Source organism: Hippopotamus amphibius, chromosome 1, assembly GCF_030028045.1.
Source record: "Hippopotamus amphibius kiboko isolate mHipAmp2 chromosome 1, mHipAmp2.hap2, whole genome shotgun sequence".
In the NCBI taxonomy this organism is placed as follows: domain Eukaryota; kingdom Metazoa; phylum Chordata; class Mammalia; order Artiodactyla; family Hippopotamidae; genus Hippopotamus; species Hippopotamus amphibius.
The window spans coordinates 154,949,603-154,969,883 of NC_080186.1; the positions used below are offsets into that span (position 1 = coordinate 154,949,603).

At 40.0% G+C, this 20,281-nt stretch overlaps 1 protein-coding gene across 2 annotated transcripts in view; it reads right to left on the reverse strand.

The window, feature by feature from the left end:
- STK32A (serine/threonine kinase 32A) overlaps positions 1–20,281 on the reverse strand; it is a 119,358-nt gene that overhangs the window by 357 nt on the left and 98,720 nt on the right. The window contains exons 5-9 of one of the 2 annotated variants that reach the window (XM_057748126.1): positions 16,565–16,662; positions 10,680–10,796; positions 8,114–8,239; positions 6,547–6,675; positions 402–466 (exon numbers count right to left, since the gene is read on the reverse strand). In XM_057748126.1, coding sequence (XP_057604109.1) covers positions 402–466; positions 6,547–6,675; positions 8,114–8,239; positions 10,680–10,796; positions 16,565–16,662 — 535 coding nt within the window. Of the gene's footprint in view, positions 1–8; positions 467–6,546; positions 6,676–8,113; positions 8,240–10,679; positions 10,797–16,564; positions 16,663–20,281 lie in introns of those variants that run through there. The other variant, XM_057748117.1, reaches the window with a different exon arrangement.

The following is a 20,281-nucleotide window of genomic DNA, read 5'->3' on the forward strand; positions in this document are numbered from 1 at the left end:
CTTAAAAGGAAAAAATAAAGTGGGTTTATTCGTTAAAGTGAAAAAGAAAAGATTTAAGCTTTTGAAATGATAGCATTAAACCCAACAATTTATAAAGAGGCGTGAGCCTGGGTAACCTTCTTAAAAACGTCATTGATTTTAAGTGTTGAAAAGTCCCAATTCTTCTGCCCCTCCCACCACAGAAACCTGATACTAAGCTAATTTACCTATTATAATTTTTGAAATTTCTTACAAGAAAAAAAAGGTTTCTGAAATTTCCAGATTTTCTATTATGGGTATGGATCATGTTTGTAATTAGAAAGAAGAAAAAATGTTTAAAAATATATCAAGTCTTTCCAAGTCAACTGTGGCCAAAACATTCCATCACTTGCTGAGCTGCTGTTCTTCCGGGGGTCACTTACTTTTCTCTGTTGAAAATTATGAACTCCCTCTGGACAGATTCAAGGTGCTCTTGAAGAAGGCACGTCTTCCAGGTGAACAATGAAAAAAAAAATAGAGGTATAGTTAGCAGACCAATGAAGACCCTCAAATAGCCAATGACCTACTGAGTGTCTGTTAACGGAGTGGCCCAAATCGACAAAGACCGTTGTATCCTCAAAGTGGATGCCATCTGAGAGTGTGGATCAGGAGTGAGACCCCAGCCAGATTAACAGAGGAGCAAACAGGAAAGGGACAGTAGAGAATACATCAACTCTCTGCTCCCCACGATGAGGCAGCAAGGAGGACCTGGGTTATGGATTAGGAGCTTGATGTCTTTCAGCCATTTAGCCCAAGAAACCATGGCTTCAAGGCAGGTGGGGTCGAGGTTTTTCTGAGCTGGTCACCTACTTGCTTCTCATCTTCTGGTCCTCATGTGAAAGGTCTGGAGGTTCTGAAATCGAGTCCTCCCTAAAACTGAGTTCCCCTGCCAAGTTTACGAGTAATCTCTCTGTCCAAAACTTTATTCCCTTTGTTTGTCCTATCCCTGTCCCCATCAGGACTGCAGAGTATCAGAGAGAAGGGAAGACTGGAACTGAGCAGGACTCTATGGGGCCTTCCCAGGTACAACAGTCCCTCTGTGTCCCCCATTTTTGTTTGCAAAAAAAAAAAAAAAAAAAAAACAGCTTTAGCCTCCTAGGCCTTCCCAGAGTTCTAAAGAGCAGGCTCAAGCAGGACAACTGAGTCACAGGACTCCTAGTTCCTCCTGAAGAGATCTAGATAACAACCTGTGCATATCTTTGAGCTGTTCTGTAGAAACTCGGACCCCTACCCAGGTGGAGGACGGTGAGTGACTACCGCTGACCACAGCACATAGACCCCAGGCAGGTTGGAGCCAGAAGGTTGAGTTCCCAAAACATCACCCTGTTCCCTCACCACCAACCAATCAGAAGAAGGTCCACGAGCTGATCATGTATCCTGTGACCCTCTCTCCTAACACTGTCTTTAAAAGCCCTTGCCTGAAAGCCATCAGGGAGTTTGCTTTTGAGCCCAAGCTGCCCTTCTCCTTGCTTGGCCCCTACAATAAACCTGTCTCTGCTCCAAACTCAAACATTTCAGTTTGTTTGGCCTCACTGTGTGTCAGACACACAAACTTGGGTTCAACACAGTTCTACTTGGATCTAATGAGTAGCCTAGAAACATCTCTTCACACTGAATTCTGACTGAATGTTCCCCTCAATTGCACTGGGGTTGATTAACTATACCCCAGTTACAGTGAGCAGCCTTCTTCATTTGTGACTTTCTCACAGATCTGCAAAGCATTTGCTTTGCTGCTTCACTGTCTGGCTGTCAGTATCTCTTGATAACTTTTCCACGATGAGAAAAAACTTCACCTTAAAGAACTGGTCATCATCAGGCCCAGGACAGTGCCAGCCCCAGCTCAGATGTTTTAAAAGTCTATAACAAAATACTTCCAAATTACTTCTGATGAAAAATATTCTTCTCAAAGAAAAAAATATCATTCATTCATTTTGTTTTTAAATCTAGGATTTAGGAAATACTAAGTCTTCAAGTATCACAGAGTTGAGTTTAGTTTTGGTTTGTTTTCCTTTCCTGAACAAATATTTAAGTGCTGGAAGAGTAAACTATAAAAAAGGAGATGAAATTTTCAGAGGAGGGGGGAGGGAAGCAAAACAAAGGAGAGAAAAGAGACTCTGCTACACCGCAGTCTTATCCTCAGATTGGGGTATCCGTAACCTTGAGGGTTTCCAGCATCAGTCGTAGGGGACATGCAGCTACGGGATACACGTGATCTGATAGAGCTCCTTGGAGCAGCAGCTTTACCCCAAGATTTTAGAACAAATATTTTTAACATTAAAATATTACATAAAAGTATATACATATATAAAATATTACATCTTACATTTATCTAATACTTTACATGTTTATATATTTTATATGTTTGTATTTTATACATATACATGTTCCCATATTTATGTACATATTATGTATGTATGTACTTATATACATTTTACAGACACAAAAATATATGTATAATATAAACATATAAATACATATACAAACATGTTATATAAAATCTAACATGAAGCATATTTAAACTATTAATGTTTTTAAATATTTTAACACTAAAAGTCAAGATTATAATCAAATAAAATGCAGAAATTCACTCAAGTTTTTTTCTCTGTCATATAACTCTGTTTTATTTGAACAAAGATGTAAAATGCACACTCAGAGATGAGTTTGTGATACAGCACTGCAGACCCCATGAGTCCCACCATGGGGCTAAGAGTTCGTGTGCCACATGTTCTCTTTCCTCTGCTTTAGTTGGAAGAGTTTAAGAAGTGCAGCTACATGGACAAGTCAACAGGATCAGCCAGAAAGAGAGGATGAGGGAAAGTAGCGGGGGACAAACAGAATGGAGGAACGAATGAGTCTTATGTGATTGAGGAGAGAACTATTGTTAAATATCTTAGAATGTGTTCCTCAGGGATGAGAGAGCAGTGATTATACTGGTATAAGTAGAGATGGCACCAGAAATATCTGAAGGGTTTAGAGCAGGTGGAAATCTCAGGAGGCAGAAAAAGAGGACGTAGGTCATTTGCTTCCAGAGCAAACAGACTGGGTGTGCATCAGTCTTTTTGGTTCTTTACTTTAAAGGAGTTGATGAGCAGAGAGGGTCAGTGGAGAACATCCTGGATGCAAAGAAACAAGGGGCATCTACCATGAACATGAGCCAGAGACACGGAGAAGAATGAAGTTAGAAGTCAGGAAGTAATGTGGAAAAGTAAAACATAACAATGGCTAACTTTTTTTTTTAGGGTTAGCACTTTAATTTTTCTGTTTTGTTTTTTGTTTTGGTTTAATTTTTGTTTTATATTGGACTATAGTTGATTTACGATGTTGTGTTAGTTTCAGGTATACAGCAAAGTGATTCAGTTATACATATAGTATTCTTTTTCAAATTCTTTTCCCATTTAGTTTATTACAGAGCAGAGTTCCCTGTGCTACACAGTAGGTCCTTATTAGTTATGTATTTTAGATACAGTAGTGTGTATATGCCAATCCCCAACTCCCAATCCATCCCTTCCCCACTCCCTCTATCTCTTAGCAACCACAGGTCTGTTCTCTCTGTCTGTGAGTCTGTTTCTGTTTTGTAGCTAAGTTCATTTGTGTCATATTTTAGATTCCACATATAAGTGATATCATATGGTCTTCATCTTTCTCTTTCTGACTTTTTTAAATTAGTATGATAATCTCTTGGTCCATCCATGTTGCAAACAGCATTATTTCATTCTTTTTATATGGCTGAGTAATATTCCATTGTATATATGTGCCACATCTTTAACAACAGCTAACATTTGTCAGACATGTACTAACTGACTCAGAACTGTCTATGAAGTAGGTATCAATACTAACTCCATTTTATAAATGAGGAAACTGAGATGCAGGGAAAAAGGGAAAACTTTAGTGCTTTTACTTGATTTAATCACAGCCTGCATTCTATATCTGCTGCATAGCTGTAGATGGTACCTGAATCACCTGAAGAACTTAAAAAAATCCTGATGCTCAAGCCACAGCTCCAGATTCAGATGAATGAATAAACAAGCGTGATGATAATGTAGTGAGCTGCTAAGACTGATCCTCACATTTTAAAATCCATGAATAGAGATAAAAGTGCTACTTTGAGTTTCACCATCTTTCTGATTCTTCTTTGAGGAAAGACTACTGTTTGTTTTGAAGCAAAATCCTTTTTATTTTTAAATGGAGGCTATAAGAGTAGGAGAAACTAGAGCAAAACAGTGGCACAGGAAGCTCGAAGCTCCCACCCCTCAACAGAAACATAAAACCAAACAAAATAAAACAAACAAAAGCCCCAGAAACTGTTAGGGCCAACACTGTCAGAACTCTGGAAAGCAATCAAAGGTTTATAGCAACCAAACAAACACTGGATCAAGAAAAAAGCAACTTAAAAATGGTCCTGGTGTTTAAGGAAATTTCTATCAAAATATTAGCTGAACACAAGCCAACATAACAGAGACAGCAGTGATGATGCATGACAAGGAATAGTCTTTTTGCAAAATAGTTTGTACAAGTCACTCAAAAATGCAAATACAGCCTTCAACAATCAAAAAAGAGCAAACCCTAGAGACAGAAGGGGAGAATCTGATTTCTGGAGTTACTGGATTGTAATATTCAAATATCAAGTTTTCAACAAAAATATCACAATGTGTACAAAAAACAGGAAAGTATGGCCCATTCAAAGAAACCAAATAAACTGATTTTATTACATCCCTGAGGATGCCCAAACATCAGACTTACTAGACAGAGATTTTAGAACAACTATTTAAAATATGCTCAAAGAGTCAAAGGAAACCATGGAAGACCATAGGTTAGGCCACAAAACAGGTTTCAATAAATTTAAAAAGATTAAAATCATACAAAATATTTTCTCTGACCACAATGAAGTGAAGCTAGAAATCAATAACAGAAAGAAAACTGGAAATTTCACAAACATGTGGAAATAAAACAACACATTCTTAAGCAACTGATGTGTCAAAAAATGTCACAAGAAGAATTAGGAAATATTTTGAGATGAACAAAAAAATATAACATGCCAAAACTTAAGAGATGCAGGAAACGGTGGTGCTCAGAGGAAACTTTATAGCTGTAGATATCCACATTAAAAAAGGAGAAATATCTTAAGGTCAAGAATGGCATAGTACAAGGGTAACAGAGGAAGGTAAGCAGGTCATATAGAGCATGGAAGGCATGGCAAAAAGTTACTAATTGCTGTTATCTCTAAAACTTCAGAAAACTTATTAAGATGATGTCTTGTTCTTGGCTACATTTGGGGGTCTGTTAACAGAGGAGGCTGCATAGGCAAGCTTTCTAGGGGCAAAGGAAGGAGCTGGCCTGGGGAAGCTGGTTGGTTATGATATGAGGAAGAACAGATCATTAGGAGGAAGACGGGTGAAGTGAAAAGCAACAAGCAAGATGGGTTTGTGGCACAGCTAAGCATTCCTTGGAGAGCCTTAGAAAACACTTCGGGATGGGAATCTGGTAAGAGGCCAGTTTTTTGGACAAACAGGATGTGGACTTTGGTTAACTGACCATTAAAGGGTATAGCAGCCCCTGAGGACTAGAGAAATTAGGGACATTGAGGATCCTTATTTGTTTGCAGAGCTATTTTCACCACAAGACTATGCAATCTTTAAAAACAGGGGTGTCAATGAAAGCAGGAATTATACCTCATCTATATCTCTCTCTAGTGTTGAGCACAGAATGTGGCAGATAACAGGGATTCAATAAAAACAGCCTGAACAAATGCATGGGGGGAGGGATGGAGGGATGGAGGGATGGCAGGATGGAGGGAAGGAGGGATGGAGAAATGCAGGGATGGAAGAATGGATGACCATTAGTTGAGTGGGTAGCGAGATGGGCAGATGATTGTGTGGATGAAGGGATGGCCATTAGAGGCAAAGTGAATGTTTGTTACTTCAGCAACATTATAAAACACAGAACCACATGTATAAAATCCTCCTGAGTCCTTGCAAGTTACTGTATTGAAATCTGACTTCAAACTCTGACAGAAGATACTGTAGTTAATTACAAAATTAATTTGACTCAGCCTGCAATCCAGCAATGGTGCTCAACCATGTAAGAATTCTGTTTTCTGTGAATAGGTACTGCCTACTTCTCCTAGCCTGGATAGCACAAGATTCTGAGTCTGGCAAAGAACAGGCACCCCCCTCTAGGGTCGGCTGCTCCCAGCAATTCCTTGAAGGAGTGGGGCCCCAAACAGCCATGTGTGTACTTTAGAACCAGCCCATTTCCATCCCTTTAGGGACGGTCACCTGACCTAGGCTTGGCCAGTTAGATTCTCTCCTAGGAGATTGCAAAGTTTGAATCGAGAGCTGGAAGAGGGCAGTAGGGCATCAAGCTAATGGCAGAGACCTAGGGAGGAAGTCCACACATGAAATGTTGCTTCTGGGACCCCCAGAGCTGCCCCTTCAAAACCTGGGGTGTTCCTCTCCCACTAGAAGCTCTCCAAAGAACGGCAGCTGCCATGAAGACTCCCACGACCCCGAGTCTAAGGGGACTGCTTACCTGAGAGGAATCACATCTCCTCAACTCCTTCTCTTTCTTGGCCAGACGCTTCTTTTTCTTGTGAAGAGGCTTGGACTCCAAAATCATTTCTTCGAGTTCAAAGGTGGGGTCGCAATTCAGCCTGCCTTTCTGCAGGAGAGACAGGTTGACTCACTCCTTAGACTCCCGGATCTTTCTAATGATAGACCCAATCGAATAGGGAGAGTAACCCTTGGTCCTGCAGGAGCAGTCCAAGAGTGACCAGCTGGGAGTCCCAGTCGAAGTCGGAAATAATTTATGGCCAGCTTTGTTTTTCATATTCTCCGATTTTGTATTTTATTTTTCTAAATTCCCAGGGAGCCTTCCATGTGTTAGAAAGGAAATCCTATTATAATTATTTTTCTAAAGTTTGCACTTTGGGACTATGTTTCTTGAAGTGGGTTCAAGGGTAGATCAGCATCACCTGAGTTGATTCCCAATTCCCCAACCAGACTCGAGAATCCATGTTTCTGAACACGAGGACCGGGAAATTGCATGTTTAACGAGCTCCCAGATGATTCAGATTCACAATTAAGTTAGAGACACGCCTCTCGAGGCAGCGCTGATGGCTAGTTGCAGGGAAGAGCAGGAACAACAGGAACGGTGCCTAGATCTCTACGGTGTCACACCTCACCCACAGTGCAAGCTGCCCCTGCTGGACCCTGCAGAGTGGCCAGGTAGGACCCCACCCCCCTGTTGCTCCGTGAGGTGGCCTTCCCCCACCCCAGAATTCCTCCCCACTGCTTTCTCACCACCGCTTTCTTTGCACCAGACCCACCCATCTGCTGTTTGCACATGAAGGATCACACCCCCACGCGCCCACTGCAGGCGCCTGGCTTGGGCTTAACAGAAAACTCTGAATTGTCTCTACGGGCTCCTTTAAGAGCTCGTCATTCTGCCCATCTGCCTACAACTGAATGTGTGGAATCAGGCTGTGGGGAGAGAGGAGTTAGAGGTCTCACTTGGCTCCTTGGCCGGAGCTTCTGGGTCCGGCTTTTACCAGCAGACTGCAGGGGGCCACAGATGTTTCTTGGCCAGGTACATCCAGTGGGAATTATTTCGCTTTGGCTATTACTCATTGTGAATATGGTTCCCAGCAGAGAACTACCAGAGGAAGAGGGGTGAATGGTAAAAATAAATACCCCACCTCAACCCCAACAGCTTTCAGTCCTTTGACTCACAGAACTTGGATGCAAATTTCTATATCTGTGGAATCAGAAAAAACTTTTTTCTTTTTTAATTGGCAGATCCCCAGAAATGACTATTTGTAGGATTAGGACTTCTTTCCATTAAAAGTAAGCCACAAAAAGTGGGTAGGAGCTAGAACCCCCAACACAGACCTAGATTAGAATCCCAGTTCAGCCACCTGCTAGCTGTGTGACCTCTGGTGGCCAACTTACCCTGTGTGTGCCTCAGTCTTCTCATCTGTAAAACAGGAATCTGGGCTGTCTTACAACATTGGTGTGTTATCTAATGAGATCATGTGTATGGTACACAGAGTTATGTGCATCGAATGCGAGTTACTACGGGTTTGTGAGGATTGACTCACGTTAGGAATAAATCCTGGAATGAGCCTCTTCTGCAAAACTGCGTCCCAGTTCATATCATTCATGTATGGGAAGCTTTGAATGTCGGACAAATGGGAAAATCGTTGGTCTGGATTCGGTTCCAGTAGCTGCCAATGGAATACAAACACCAAGATCACGAGGAAGGTCAAAGCTGGGAGTGCAAAAAAAAAAAAAAAAAAAAAAAAAAAAACCACACAGAGTCCCTAGGGATATTTTTAAGTACAGGCTTGAAGGAAACAAGCGGTGTTCTCCTTTATTAGCCCCATAAACATATAATATAGATAATGAGTGGTCAGAATGAATTGTAAGTTGGTTTTTGCAATGTGGTGAGTGAAAATAGCTTGTCCTACTGAGTCAAACATATGTTTGATTCCTGATTCCCCAACTTAGTAACGGTGGGCAAGTTCGTTCTCTAAACCTCAGTTTACCCATCTGTGAAAAAGGGATAATAAGCTATTTCATAAGGTCTAGCTATGATCAAGTGAGGCCATGTATATAAAGTGACTAAGAGAAGGTCTGTTCTTCTTAGGTGGAAAATGTACATTGGTTTTAACAAGTGAAATTCATCTCACACTAGACAACTTAGCAGTTTTTACAACTAATCAAAATATCCTGAGGTGACATAGATAAGATGTAGCTAAGGTTATTGCGATAGTTCTGGTTTTATGAACTGGGATTAAAGATTTTTTTCCCCTTCAACCACTCCAGAGCCAACATCATTTCAGTCCTGTGGCTTAAATGGGAAATAGCAGTTCCACTTGAAAATGGGTCTGGAGGTGACAACTGTGGGTCATCAGGGTGCACTTTCGGGGTAAGAGGGCTGTCTTGGAACTAAGGAAAATTTGCCTATGCAAACGGACACACACCCCCCTTCTTTATCTTTGACATCACCAATGGCAGTATCCGTATTCCAAATCAGGACACTGGACCCATAGACGAGAGACATAGGTTTTGAATTCTTAGCCCCCAAAGCTCTCTTCCTTGACCTGCTACAACCTGTGCAATTTTCTATCTTCAGAAAAAAGCCAAGCTCTTCCTCTTGGGCTCCTCATTCTTTCTGCCACATGATTATTTAATACACATGACTGAGCTCTCACTACAACTGTCCTGAATCTTTCTGGTGAACATGGGCGCCTTGAAAATCTGAGGAAAACCATGGACCTCGTTAATTCAAATACCAGATTTTACCACCTGTCAGGCTCTGTGTTAAGTGCTAAGGATACTATGGTGAACAAGTCAGATGTGGTTCCTCCCTTGTGCCACTTAGAGAACAATGCTCTTTAACCCAAGTCACACACGACTGTATAATGTATGTAAAATTTCAAACTGTGAAAAATATGACGAAGGAAAGTTCGTGCTGTGTGATCTGACAAGAGAGGGAGGCTCCCAGAGGAAGTGATAGTTGAGTTGAGATCTAAGGCTCTGTTTCTCAGACTATGCAGAAGGGCCAGTTATTTCTCTTTGTTTGGTTTAATTTCCAACCCACTGAAACCAATATGTGGTGTTACTGTGCGTGGCTAGTATGGAACTCCACACCCTGTGCAACTTGTGATTTGAGTTTGACATCACCACATAGGCTTGGACCCTATTCAGTGAGATGAGTCCATTGATTATGTGCTTTGAGGCATCAGTGGTATCAAATTGCTATAAAAGTTTTTAAATACTTCTCTCATTTTCTATACTTGTTATGGACCTGTGGGAAGTAATTCATGGACCTGAACCAGTCAGTGAATCACACTGAGTAGTACTGACTTAAGGGAGGGAGCTGGAAGAGCTGGGGATAGGAGCAATGTTCTAGGCAGCGAGACTAGCATGTGCAAAGGTCCTGTGGTGAGAGACTGGTACATGAGGGTGAGGAGGGGAAGGACAAAGAGGAGAGAAAAAGAAGCCCAAAGCAGTTTGTGTGTAGTCAAAAGGGGGACAAAAAGTCCCAAATAAGACTTGAGGAGTAGTTAGAACCTTTATACCATACAAATAATTTTGATCTTTATTCTAAGAACAATGTGAAGGTAATAAACTTTGCTTTGAACAGATCCCTATGGGACACAGCAGAGAACGGAATCAAGTGTATGTAATAAAAGTGTACAGGGGCAAACCAGTGAAAAGGTGAGACTTGATGGCAGTAGGACTGGGAAGATAGCAGTGGAGATGGAGAGAAGTGACAAAGTCAAAGGACACTTAAAAGGTCAAATATGAACATGGCGATGAACTGGGTTATGGGATGATGAATGACTTCTGGTTCTGGCTTATATTAGTGGGTGGATGGAGAGGCCAGAGCAGGAATGCTGGAGAAAGTCCAGGAAATAATAAGAGTTCAAGAACTCCATTTGGCACATTGAGTTTGAGATGTCCTTGGGACATTTAAGAGGACATGGGTGTCACTTTATTAATGAAGCCATGTATTTGAAAGCTGTGAGCCACAAAACCCATTCTGGAAATGCGTATTATCATGACTGCCTCCAATACTGTAACTTAACTTTTAACGTCAAACCAGAGCACGTGCTTCTTTTTTATCACTTCCTTTTGTCATACATTTGTCCGTCTTACCTTTTTAAGAAGTGACACCATTTCCTGTGACCAGGCAGAAGGGTAAGTCACAGGCGCCGTCTCAAACATGTGTGCAATTTCTTTGCTGGAAGTACTGGAGCGAATATGATATGGTCTCTTAAGGGAGAGAAGTAAGAGTCTTCATTGTTATAGGGTAAAAGAAAAAATGCTGCTTTGCACATGTTTCCAAGTTAATTTTCAACCAGTAAAACCTCAACAGCATTTTCTAATTCCTTCCTGCCAATGGTTGTGTTGCCATAGGCAAATGTGGTCCATGGCTGCCAGATCTCCTGCTGTTTAAAAAGCATACCAGAACTCTATAGTTTCTTGTGAAATCTCATACGTTTTAAAAGTTGGTAATCCCTCTGGGTCAAAGGAAACATGTCTATGGGCTAAATCCACCTCTGAGATGTCAATTTGGAACAGTTTTGTAAGGTCAATTTATGTAAGTATTTACCTAAAATACTGGACAAGTGCTCAGTGAATGGAAATTTTAAAAATTTTTATTTAAGTGTTGATTATAAAGAGATTCAGAGTTTTACCATACACACACACCTCTTTGTACTTGTTTGCATCATAATGTCTAAGTTCAGGTTAGAAGGTTACCCAGAAGACTTCAACTCCAGTCCCAAATGCTATAAGCGGCTAGTTCTATGGAGTGGGGTAGAGGATTTTATGATGAGGCAAAAGTATTTTTACTTCTGAGGGAACCAGATTCTTCTATAGTTTTAACTTGTGGGGGCAGAGGGAAAGAAATGAAACAAAATAGTGGCTTTGTTGTAGTTTTCACAGATATCCACTAGGGGGAAGTCTTTACCTACGTTGATTTCTCTGTTTCGTAAAGGATTCACCCTGGCATTGTCTCTCTTTATGTGACGTGAGCTACTTAAAGCTGGAGATTATACCATATTCACATTTTTGCCCATGGGACCTAGCACCTAGTAAGTGCTCATTACACGTTTGTTGAATGAACAAAATTTTCGTATTAGATTAACCAACAATAATAGGACAGTGACTATGGGCATGTACATATACCAAGTGCCTGACTCTTTCAAGATAATAAAAGACTGTGGACTGATTTCTCCCAACTAAATGGGAAGAAACAGAGGACTTTAATTTTTTCTTTGTTGTAAATCATTATTAAAAGGTAATATACTGTAATGAAGTGTTTGAACTCTGAAGGCAAAAGGATTTGAGTGCTAAACTGGGTCAGTCAATTTGAGTTTCAATTCCTTCATCTGTCAGAGGAAGCTACTTATTCTGTAAAATGAACCACCTTAGGGGATTGTTGGGAAAATGAAATGACATAACACATGTAAAGCTCTCAATAGAGTGGCTAATACATACTAGACATAACACAGGAGAGAGATTTTTATTACTATTGACATAAGGGTAAAAAGGACGGTGGCTATAAACATAATAATACACAGCAAGACGAGTCATCAATAACGGTGATGTGAAGCAAGGCTTACGTCTACACACACACACGGCATGTCAAGAGCAGCTACCCAAGGGAACCAGGAGGTGCTAGGGGTTCGCTCTCTAAGAGGGAGCTTGGCCAAACTTTATTTTTTTGATGCAAGATTTAAAAACACCTGCCACATATTTTCTTCCCTCAAGACTGAATAAAGGACCATAGCTAACTCATTTGTCTCAGTAATGACGCAGTGGAAATCACCCTTGTAACTCAGTATCAGAAAAAGAGGGCCCGGGACCTTGTCAGCATCATTGTGTATTGACTGCAAGCCAAGCGCGCTGTGGGTCACTACGTGTGATTCACTGCATGTTTACCATTAAGAGCTGGGGCAGGATGACACACTCAAGCTTCCAGGGTTGCACGCACGTGCACATAAATTTTTTCTTTTTTCTAATTTTCTTCTTCAATTCATCAATGTCTCTAAATCTGCTTTTGAGACATCTAAAAACACAAAATGCTTTGATAAACTAATAAAGGAACTGACAAATGCCACAAGCAAATGGCTTAAGTACATTGTGTTTTTTTTCATTTACTTTGGGCCATATGACTGAATTTGATATATATATTTTTAAATCCTCATGGTCTGTCAACTTGTTCAAAACAGTCAAATTGCCCTTGTCTTATACAACTTATTTTTCGAGCTCTAAATTTTAAAATCCACATTAAGCCATCAACGACCAGAACTGTATATTTATTCATTTACCAAACACTGACTGAATGCCTACAATGTCCCAGCATCTCTGCTGGGCATTGGGGATGCAATGAAGACAGGATGGATGGGATTTCTCCAGCGGTAGAGCCTACGGTCTACTCAGAGAAACCAGAAATAATTACAGAAACTGTACACACACACACACACACACACATTCACACAAAAATCAATGGTATACATGCTATAAAGAAAAACTACAGTGTATAATGACAGGATATAGCAGACAATTCTAGGGCAGCATATAAATTAAGAATGAGACTGTAAAGAATGAACAAGGTAGAAAAGGTAAAATGTTAAGATGGGACAAAGTGAAGTGTTATGATTATATTCTTACTTCACGAGAACAAAAGCAAAAGAGCTGCAGCCAAAGATGTACAATTAGTGCAAAATGATGTATGTCCCTATCATAGGCTAACACTATGGATAATACAAAGCTAGTGAGGACTCGGACCTTGCCTTTACAGTGGCAATGCGAGCCGGGACACAGAGAGATGACAAAGCAGCTTAAGGACTAAGGGACCATTCATCAAGATCACGGTCAAGCTCAGAAACCACAGGGATGTTTCAGGCACGTTTCCCTTTGAAGCATATATTTTTCTGTAAATCACAATTTGTAAGTGTGGAGGAAATGATTGTTTATCACCCTCCTTCTGTGGTTTAGTTGTGTTGCTAGTTGTAATTAAATGTTGGTATTTCATTTCTTCAGATTAGCTATATTTTGAAACATAATTACATGCAGCTTCCTTGGTGATTCTTTCCAAGAATGTGTCAGAATTGATTTGTAGTGACTTGTCACTCCATACATTCAACAAGCATTTGTCATGTACCTATTTAAAGCTAAACACTGTGGATAATACTAAACTATATAAAACACTGGCTTCACCTTTAATAAATTTACAATCTAATAATATAGAAAAGATAAAAACATAAAAGTTGATATACCTGGAAAAATTTACAAGCGCAATACATTTACAAAATGGACTTAATCCTAACACATAAAACAAATTTAGATGTTCTGATGTAGAAAGTTCTATATTTTATCTTAAGTGAAAAAAAAAATCTCAACAGAAAGGTTAAAGCATGGCTCTATCTTTACTGAAACAACAATAATGTATATGTACATGTACGTGAAAATAGACTATCATAAAAACAGAAAAGGTTTGGAAGTAAATACAGCAAGTTGTTACTTCTGTAAGATGAGATCTGGAAGGTCAAATGAGGGTTTAATTTCTTAATTGGGAATTTGCTTTAGAGGATGTGGTTGATGTCTACCTTCATTTTTGTGCTTTTCTATAGTTTCCAATAATTTTAAATTCAGAAGGGTTATAAGAGAGAGAAAGTACATAAAGGTTTGGAAGAGATTCCGATCACTTTAGCTAGAGAGATCAGAGAAAGTTTCTTCAGAGAAGGGGTCCTTGTTGTCAAGGGCCATAAAGAATTGGTAGGATTTGAATATGAAAAGACCTTTTGCTTTCCTGTAAAAGAAATTTGGGAAAGTCTAAGTCTGTTCTTTCTTAGAGATGATTGATCAATATACATGAGATAGAAGGATTCTGAAAAGTTCTACTAAGACACACCCTTAACTTTATTCAAACTTAATTTAACAAATTCCAAACTTAAGGAGTGATTTTTTAAAAAAACACCAGGATTTATCTTAGGAAATATCTTTATAGGCAAAGGAATAAGAGGAAAGAGCCCCAAGGGATGCCTCATGCAAGGAGGAAGTCCAAAGAGGCTGACATGAGTTTGTAAAGAGTCAGGGTCATTCAAATTGAAGCAAAATCTGAAAAGTTAACCTGGTTCCAAAGGGCAAAGAATGCCAAGCTAACATGTCTGAAGAGTGTGTGTGGGGAGGGGGGAGAGGTGGGTAAGGCAGGTGAAGGGGGGGTGTGTGTGTGTGTGTATGCATGTGTGTGTGTGTGTGTCTGAGAATATGTGAGGCATTAGGGAAAAACAGCATTTTTTTTTAACATGAAAAGTTCTGTGCTTTACAAAAAAGGACCTGCATTCCCATGTTCATTGCAGCATTAATCACAATAGCTAAGACACAGAAGCAACCTAAATGTCCATCAACAGATGAATGGATAAAGAAGATGTGCACTTTCTTGGTGGTGCAGTGGTTAAGAATCCCCCTGCCAGTGCAGGGGACATGGGTTCAATCCCTGATTGGGGAAGATCCCACATGCCGCAGAGCAACTAAACCCATGTGTCACAACTACTGAGACTGCACTCTAGAGCCGGCGAGCCACAACTACTGAGCCCATGTGCCACAACTACTGAAGCCTGCACACCTGGAGCCTGTGCTCTGCCACAAGAGAAGCCACTGCAATAAGAAGCTCATGCACCGCAACAAAGAGTAGCCCCCGCTTGCCACAACTAGAGAAAGCCCGCACACAGCAACGAAGACCCAATGTAGCCAATAAATTAATTAAAAAATAAAGAAGATATGTGAATATATAATATACGTATATACATTTATACACACATATATTTTTATATAATATATAGTTATATATTATATATGGTATTACATATTTACACATGATAGTCTTTATATATGGATATATTAAAAATGAATAATGGACTACTATACATAACATATATAATACATATTCATATACAATATGTATGAGTAATGGAATATTATTCAGCCATAAGAAAAAAGAAAATCCTGCTGTTTGCAACAACACGGATAGACCTTGAGTCCAATATGAGAAGTGAAATAAGTCAGAAAAGACAAATACTGCATGGTATCACTTATATACGGCATCTTTAAAAAAAAATCAAATTCATAGAAACAGAGTGTAGAAAAGTAGTTGCCAGGGGTCGAGGGTGGGGGACATAGGGAGAGGTTGGTAAAGGGTACAGACTTTGAGTCAGGAGCTGAATAGGGTCTGAGGATCTAACTGTAGCACAGTAAGTATAGTTGATAACAGTGAATTTATATATGTAGATATAAATTCAGCAACCTAACAGTCACTTTTCTTCACCTTTCCTAAGCAAAAGAAGAAAAGAAAAAAATGAAACTGACAGTGTTAATACATTGTCAGTTACATCAAATCACAGGGAACTATCATGAGGTACAATAATACGAGAGGGAGAAAAAAAATCTTTTCTTAGCAAAATTCTTCCTAGGCATTTTCTTTCTTTCTTTTTTTTAAATTTATTTATTATTATTTTTAGGCATTTTCTTAGTTTAAGAAATGTTTCTTTTAAAAGGAAACTACTCTAATTTTCCACTGAACCCAGAACCCAAGAGCCAAATGAAAGACAGGAATCCAACAAGACAGGGCATGTATTGTGTTGCATCAATAATTCACACTCACTTTGGGGAAGTGTGTCTGAATCAGAGCCCTGGCCTGTGACTGCAGAATGATTTTCTTTAAACAAACAAATATATTTATACAAGATAGGGAGTGAGGTGTATTGATTTTCCCTCTCTGAGAGTTAATAATATCCCTATAATTCATTTAACTTTATCTGCATCGTTGACTGTCAGCTCACATGCGTGGCCCCACACGGAGGAGGGGGAATTAATTATGCGCAGAAATCCCAAGGGGTGTTACCAGCATCACTGTTCTCATCTCTGACACAAACGACTTGATTTTTAGCTAAAAAAAAAAAAAATCCATTCTTTCATTCTAAAAATAGAACTTGCTGGAAGAGTAACCAAAGCAAAATGTAATTCTACCGTACCCAGCCTCTCAACAGCTCGTATGCTGTCACTCCCAGTGACCACCAGTCAACAGCAAAGGAATAACCTGCTTCTCTTCTGGAGTTGAACATCTCAGGTGCTGAAAAACACAGAAGAGTTAGGTCAGTTTTACTCCCTGAGACATTAACAAATCTATTTCCCCACCGTGTTCCTCCAAAGGCAAATTACCAGGGAAAAGCGCATAAACACTTTCATGGGTGTTTATCATCCACTGCTAGATTGCTCGCTGCAGGCAAAAGTCTCTAATTTTCTAGTTTTTCTCATTCATCACCAACACACAGAGGCATGCACAGGCCTCAATGGACAAATTCTTCTCTGACTTAGAACATGCACCTATGAGAAACTGGATCCCATCAGGCCTCAAATGTGTGGCTGACTCTGAAAGCAAGAAGGCTGAGTAGATGTTATTCACTGTCCTGATTTGGAAGGGCTGTGGTCAGGATGTAAATTTGTATTACTGCTGCAAACAATGTTCAGAATTTGGCTCCAACTATGAGGGATTGGTTTTCCATCTCAGAGGCATCTGGAAGAGGCAAGGGCAGCGTTTGCAGCCTGCTACTGGGGGTGAGGGAGAGAAGTGGGGGCACTCTGAGAGAGAAACGGTTTTAGTTTAGTTGTGGGGCACTGACACTTGGTCCCGTAGTTCTTTTTCTTTTCTTAATTGAAGTATTGTTGAGTTACAATGTTGTGTTCATTTCTGCTGTGCAGAAAAGTGACTCAGATACACATATACATATGTTCTTTTTGATATTCTTTTCCATTAGGGTTTATCACAGGATATTGAATATAGTTCCCTGTGCTACACAGTAGGACCTTGTTGTTTATTCATTCTATATATACCAGTTTGCATCTGCTAATCCCAAACTCCCAATCCATCCCTCTCCCACTGCCCTCCCCAACCTTGGCAACCACCAGTCTATTCTCTATGTCCCTGGTTTTGTTTCTGTTTATAGACAGGTTCATTTGTGTCATATTTTAGATTCTACATATTATATCATATAATATTTGCCTTTCTCTGTCTGACTTACTTCACTGAGCATGACACTCTCTAGGTCCATCCATGTTGCTGCAAATGGCATTTCATTCCTTTTTACAGCAGAGTAATACCCCATTGTATATATGTACCACAATATTTATCCATTCACCTCTTGACGGACATTTAGGTTGTTTGCATGCCTTGGCTATTGTGAATAGTGCTGCTATGAACATAGGGATACATGTATCTTTCTGAATTATAGTTTTGTCTGGGTATATGCCCAGGAGTGGGATTGCTGGATCATATGGCAACTCAATTTTTAGTTTTCTGAGGAACCTCCATACTGCTTTCCACAGTGGCTGCACCAACTTTCATTCCCACCAACAATGTAGGAGGGTTTCCTTTTCTTCACACCCTTTCCAGCATTTGTTGTTCGTAGACTTTTTAATGATGGCCATTCTGATGGGTGTGAGGTTATGTGTTCCCTAACACACTCAGAACCTTCTACCTTCTATATACTCTTCCACGAACACACCTACCTCCTGAGGGATGGAGTGGGGAGAAGGAAGAACAAAGCAAGGGTAGGTCTCTTTTCTGCTTGCTTGCCCAGTACTGAACCTGGCACTTAGAGTCACTCAACAGAGATTTGTTGAATGAATGAACAATACTGAATCAGTCAACCAAGCACTGACTGCAAACTTTAGCTCTGAAACCAGGCTGACTGGGTTCAAAACCTGCCTTCACCACTTACTGTGACCTTAAACAAGTCAGTGGGCTGAGCTTGAGAATCTTCATCAGCAAAATCAAAATAATGAGAAGGCAATTCATACAGAGGTGAGAAACTAAATGAGATAATGCAAGCTGAAATCTCGACACCCGTCTGGCATCTGTACTCAAAAAATTAGGTACTCTTCTAGAGAGGCAAACATCTATAACGGGAATTTTACCTAGCCAAAAGCTGCACACTTGACCCAAGCCTGTGGTAGTAAGGTGCTAGCTCTGGACAAAGGAAGCTGGTGTGATATGGGACCTGCATACAGGTTTGCCCTGCCCAGTGCACTCAATTTCAAGTAAAATCCCGTGGGCAACATCCAATTAGAGAGGTAGAATGTTGACATCCCTATGCCCAAGACTGACCCGGACTGTAAAAGCCGTGGTAGCAGAACTAAGCAAACTTCGTTCCCCAGTGAATTCACCTTTCATGCATCACTGCATTCTTTCTGCAAGTCACAGCTCCCCACACAATTGGGGAGATAATGGCCCTGACCCTACGGTGCCCCCACCAACTGGATGGAGTGGACTATAATTCTGCTTTCCCTTATCAGTATCTCACAGCAAGTCATCTGACATGGTCCCTCTAGGTGACAGGTGACAGATATCTCAGAGAAGCTGCAGAGAACTTTGAGAGGTAAACAGACTATTGTGCTAAGAAAATACCTAACATGATAAACATCACTCTATAAAAGCTGTGTATTCTGTCATCTTGGACCACCCTTGGAGTTTACATGAGTAGAATCCTTTTCTACTGACGCTGTATTCCGGCATGAAGACACTTGAATATGCATTCATTCATTAGACAAATATTCACGGTATGCTAGGCACTGTGGAATTTTGGAAGAACATTAAGAAAAAACATGATGGCAACATACAAAAGCATAACAGATGGGTAATTCTTTGAGCCCTCAAAGAGCTGAAAAGCCAGGGCAGGGAGATGCTGAAGGCTTCCATGAACCCTGTAGGAGGACTCCTTGGTCCTGAGATGGTACAAATAGAGGTGGAGAGGGACTAAGTTTCCTTCAAAAAAGACACTGAGTATTTTGTTTGGTTTTTAAAGTCTTTGCATACCTCCATTCAGAAAAATACATAAAACATAAAAGAAGACTTTAACAAGCAGTTATAAGCAACTGGGCACATAACCTAACACAGGTCACGTCATAGAGTCTTGCCCCCACCACTGGATCCTGTCCTGTTTATAACCATAGAAGTAACCACTATCCTGAATTTCTGCTGGTCATTTTCTTCTTGCCTTTCTACACAGATTTACTATCTCTGTATGCATTCCAAAGCAAAACATTAGTTTTGCCTGCTTTAGTAAAGTAAAACACATATTACATATATATTGTGTATATATGCGTATATAACATATATATATGTGTGTATATATAACAGATGTGTGTATAACATATGTATATATATTTGTATATATATAACATGGGAATGTGTGTTGTATGTGTGTGTTAAATCTCACTCCTTGTTTTCTTTGGGGTCTTGCTTTTCTTGTTCAACATTACGTGTATAAAATTTATCCAACTTACTGCACATATTTTGTTCACATTCAAAGTTATACAAATACACTGTAATTTACCTACCTTTCCTACTGTTAATAGCCACTTGGATTATTTTCAATTTGGAGTATTTTGAATAATGCTCTCATGAACATTCCTGCACATATAAGACTCCTCCAAATCCACACATCTTTAGGTTACATTTCTGGGAGGGGAAATGCTGTGACGGACTGTACATCTTCACACATAACTAGATGACGCCACACCATTTACCACAGTGGTTGCACCAATTAACTCTCTGACCAGCAATGCGTGAGACTTCACTTTGCTCAACCTCCTTATCCACACTTGGTATTAACTAACCTTGTGACTTTTTCCAATCTAGTGAGTATGTAACGGTCTTCCCTTGTGGTTTATTTATTTAATTTTATTTTTTA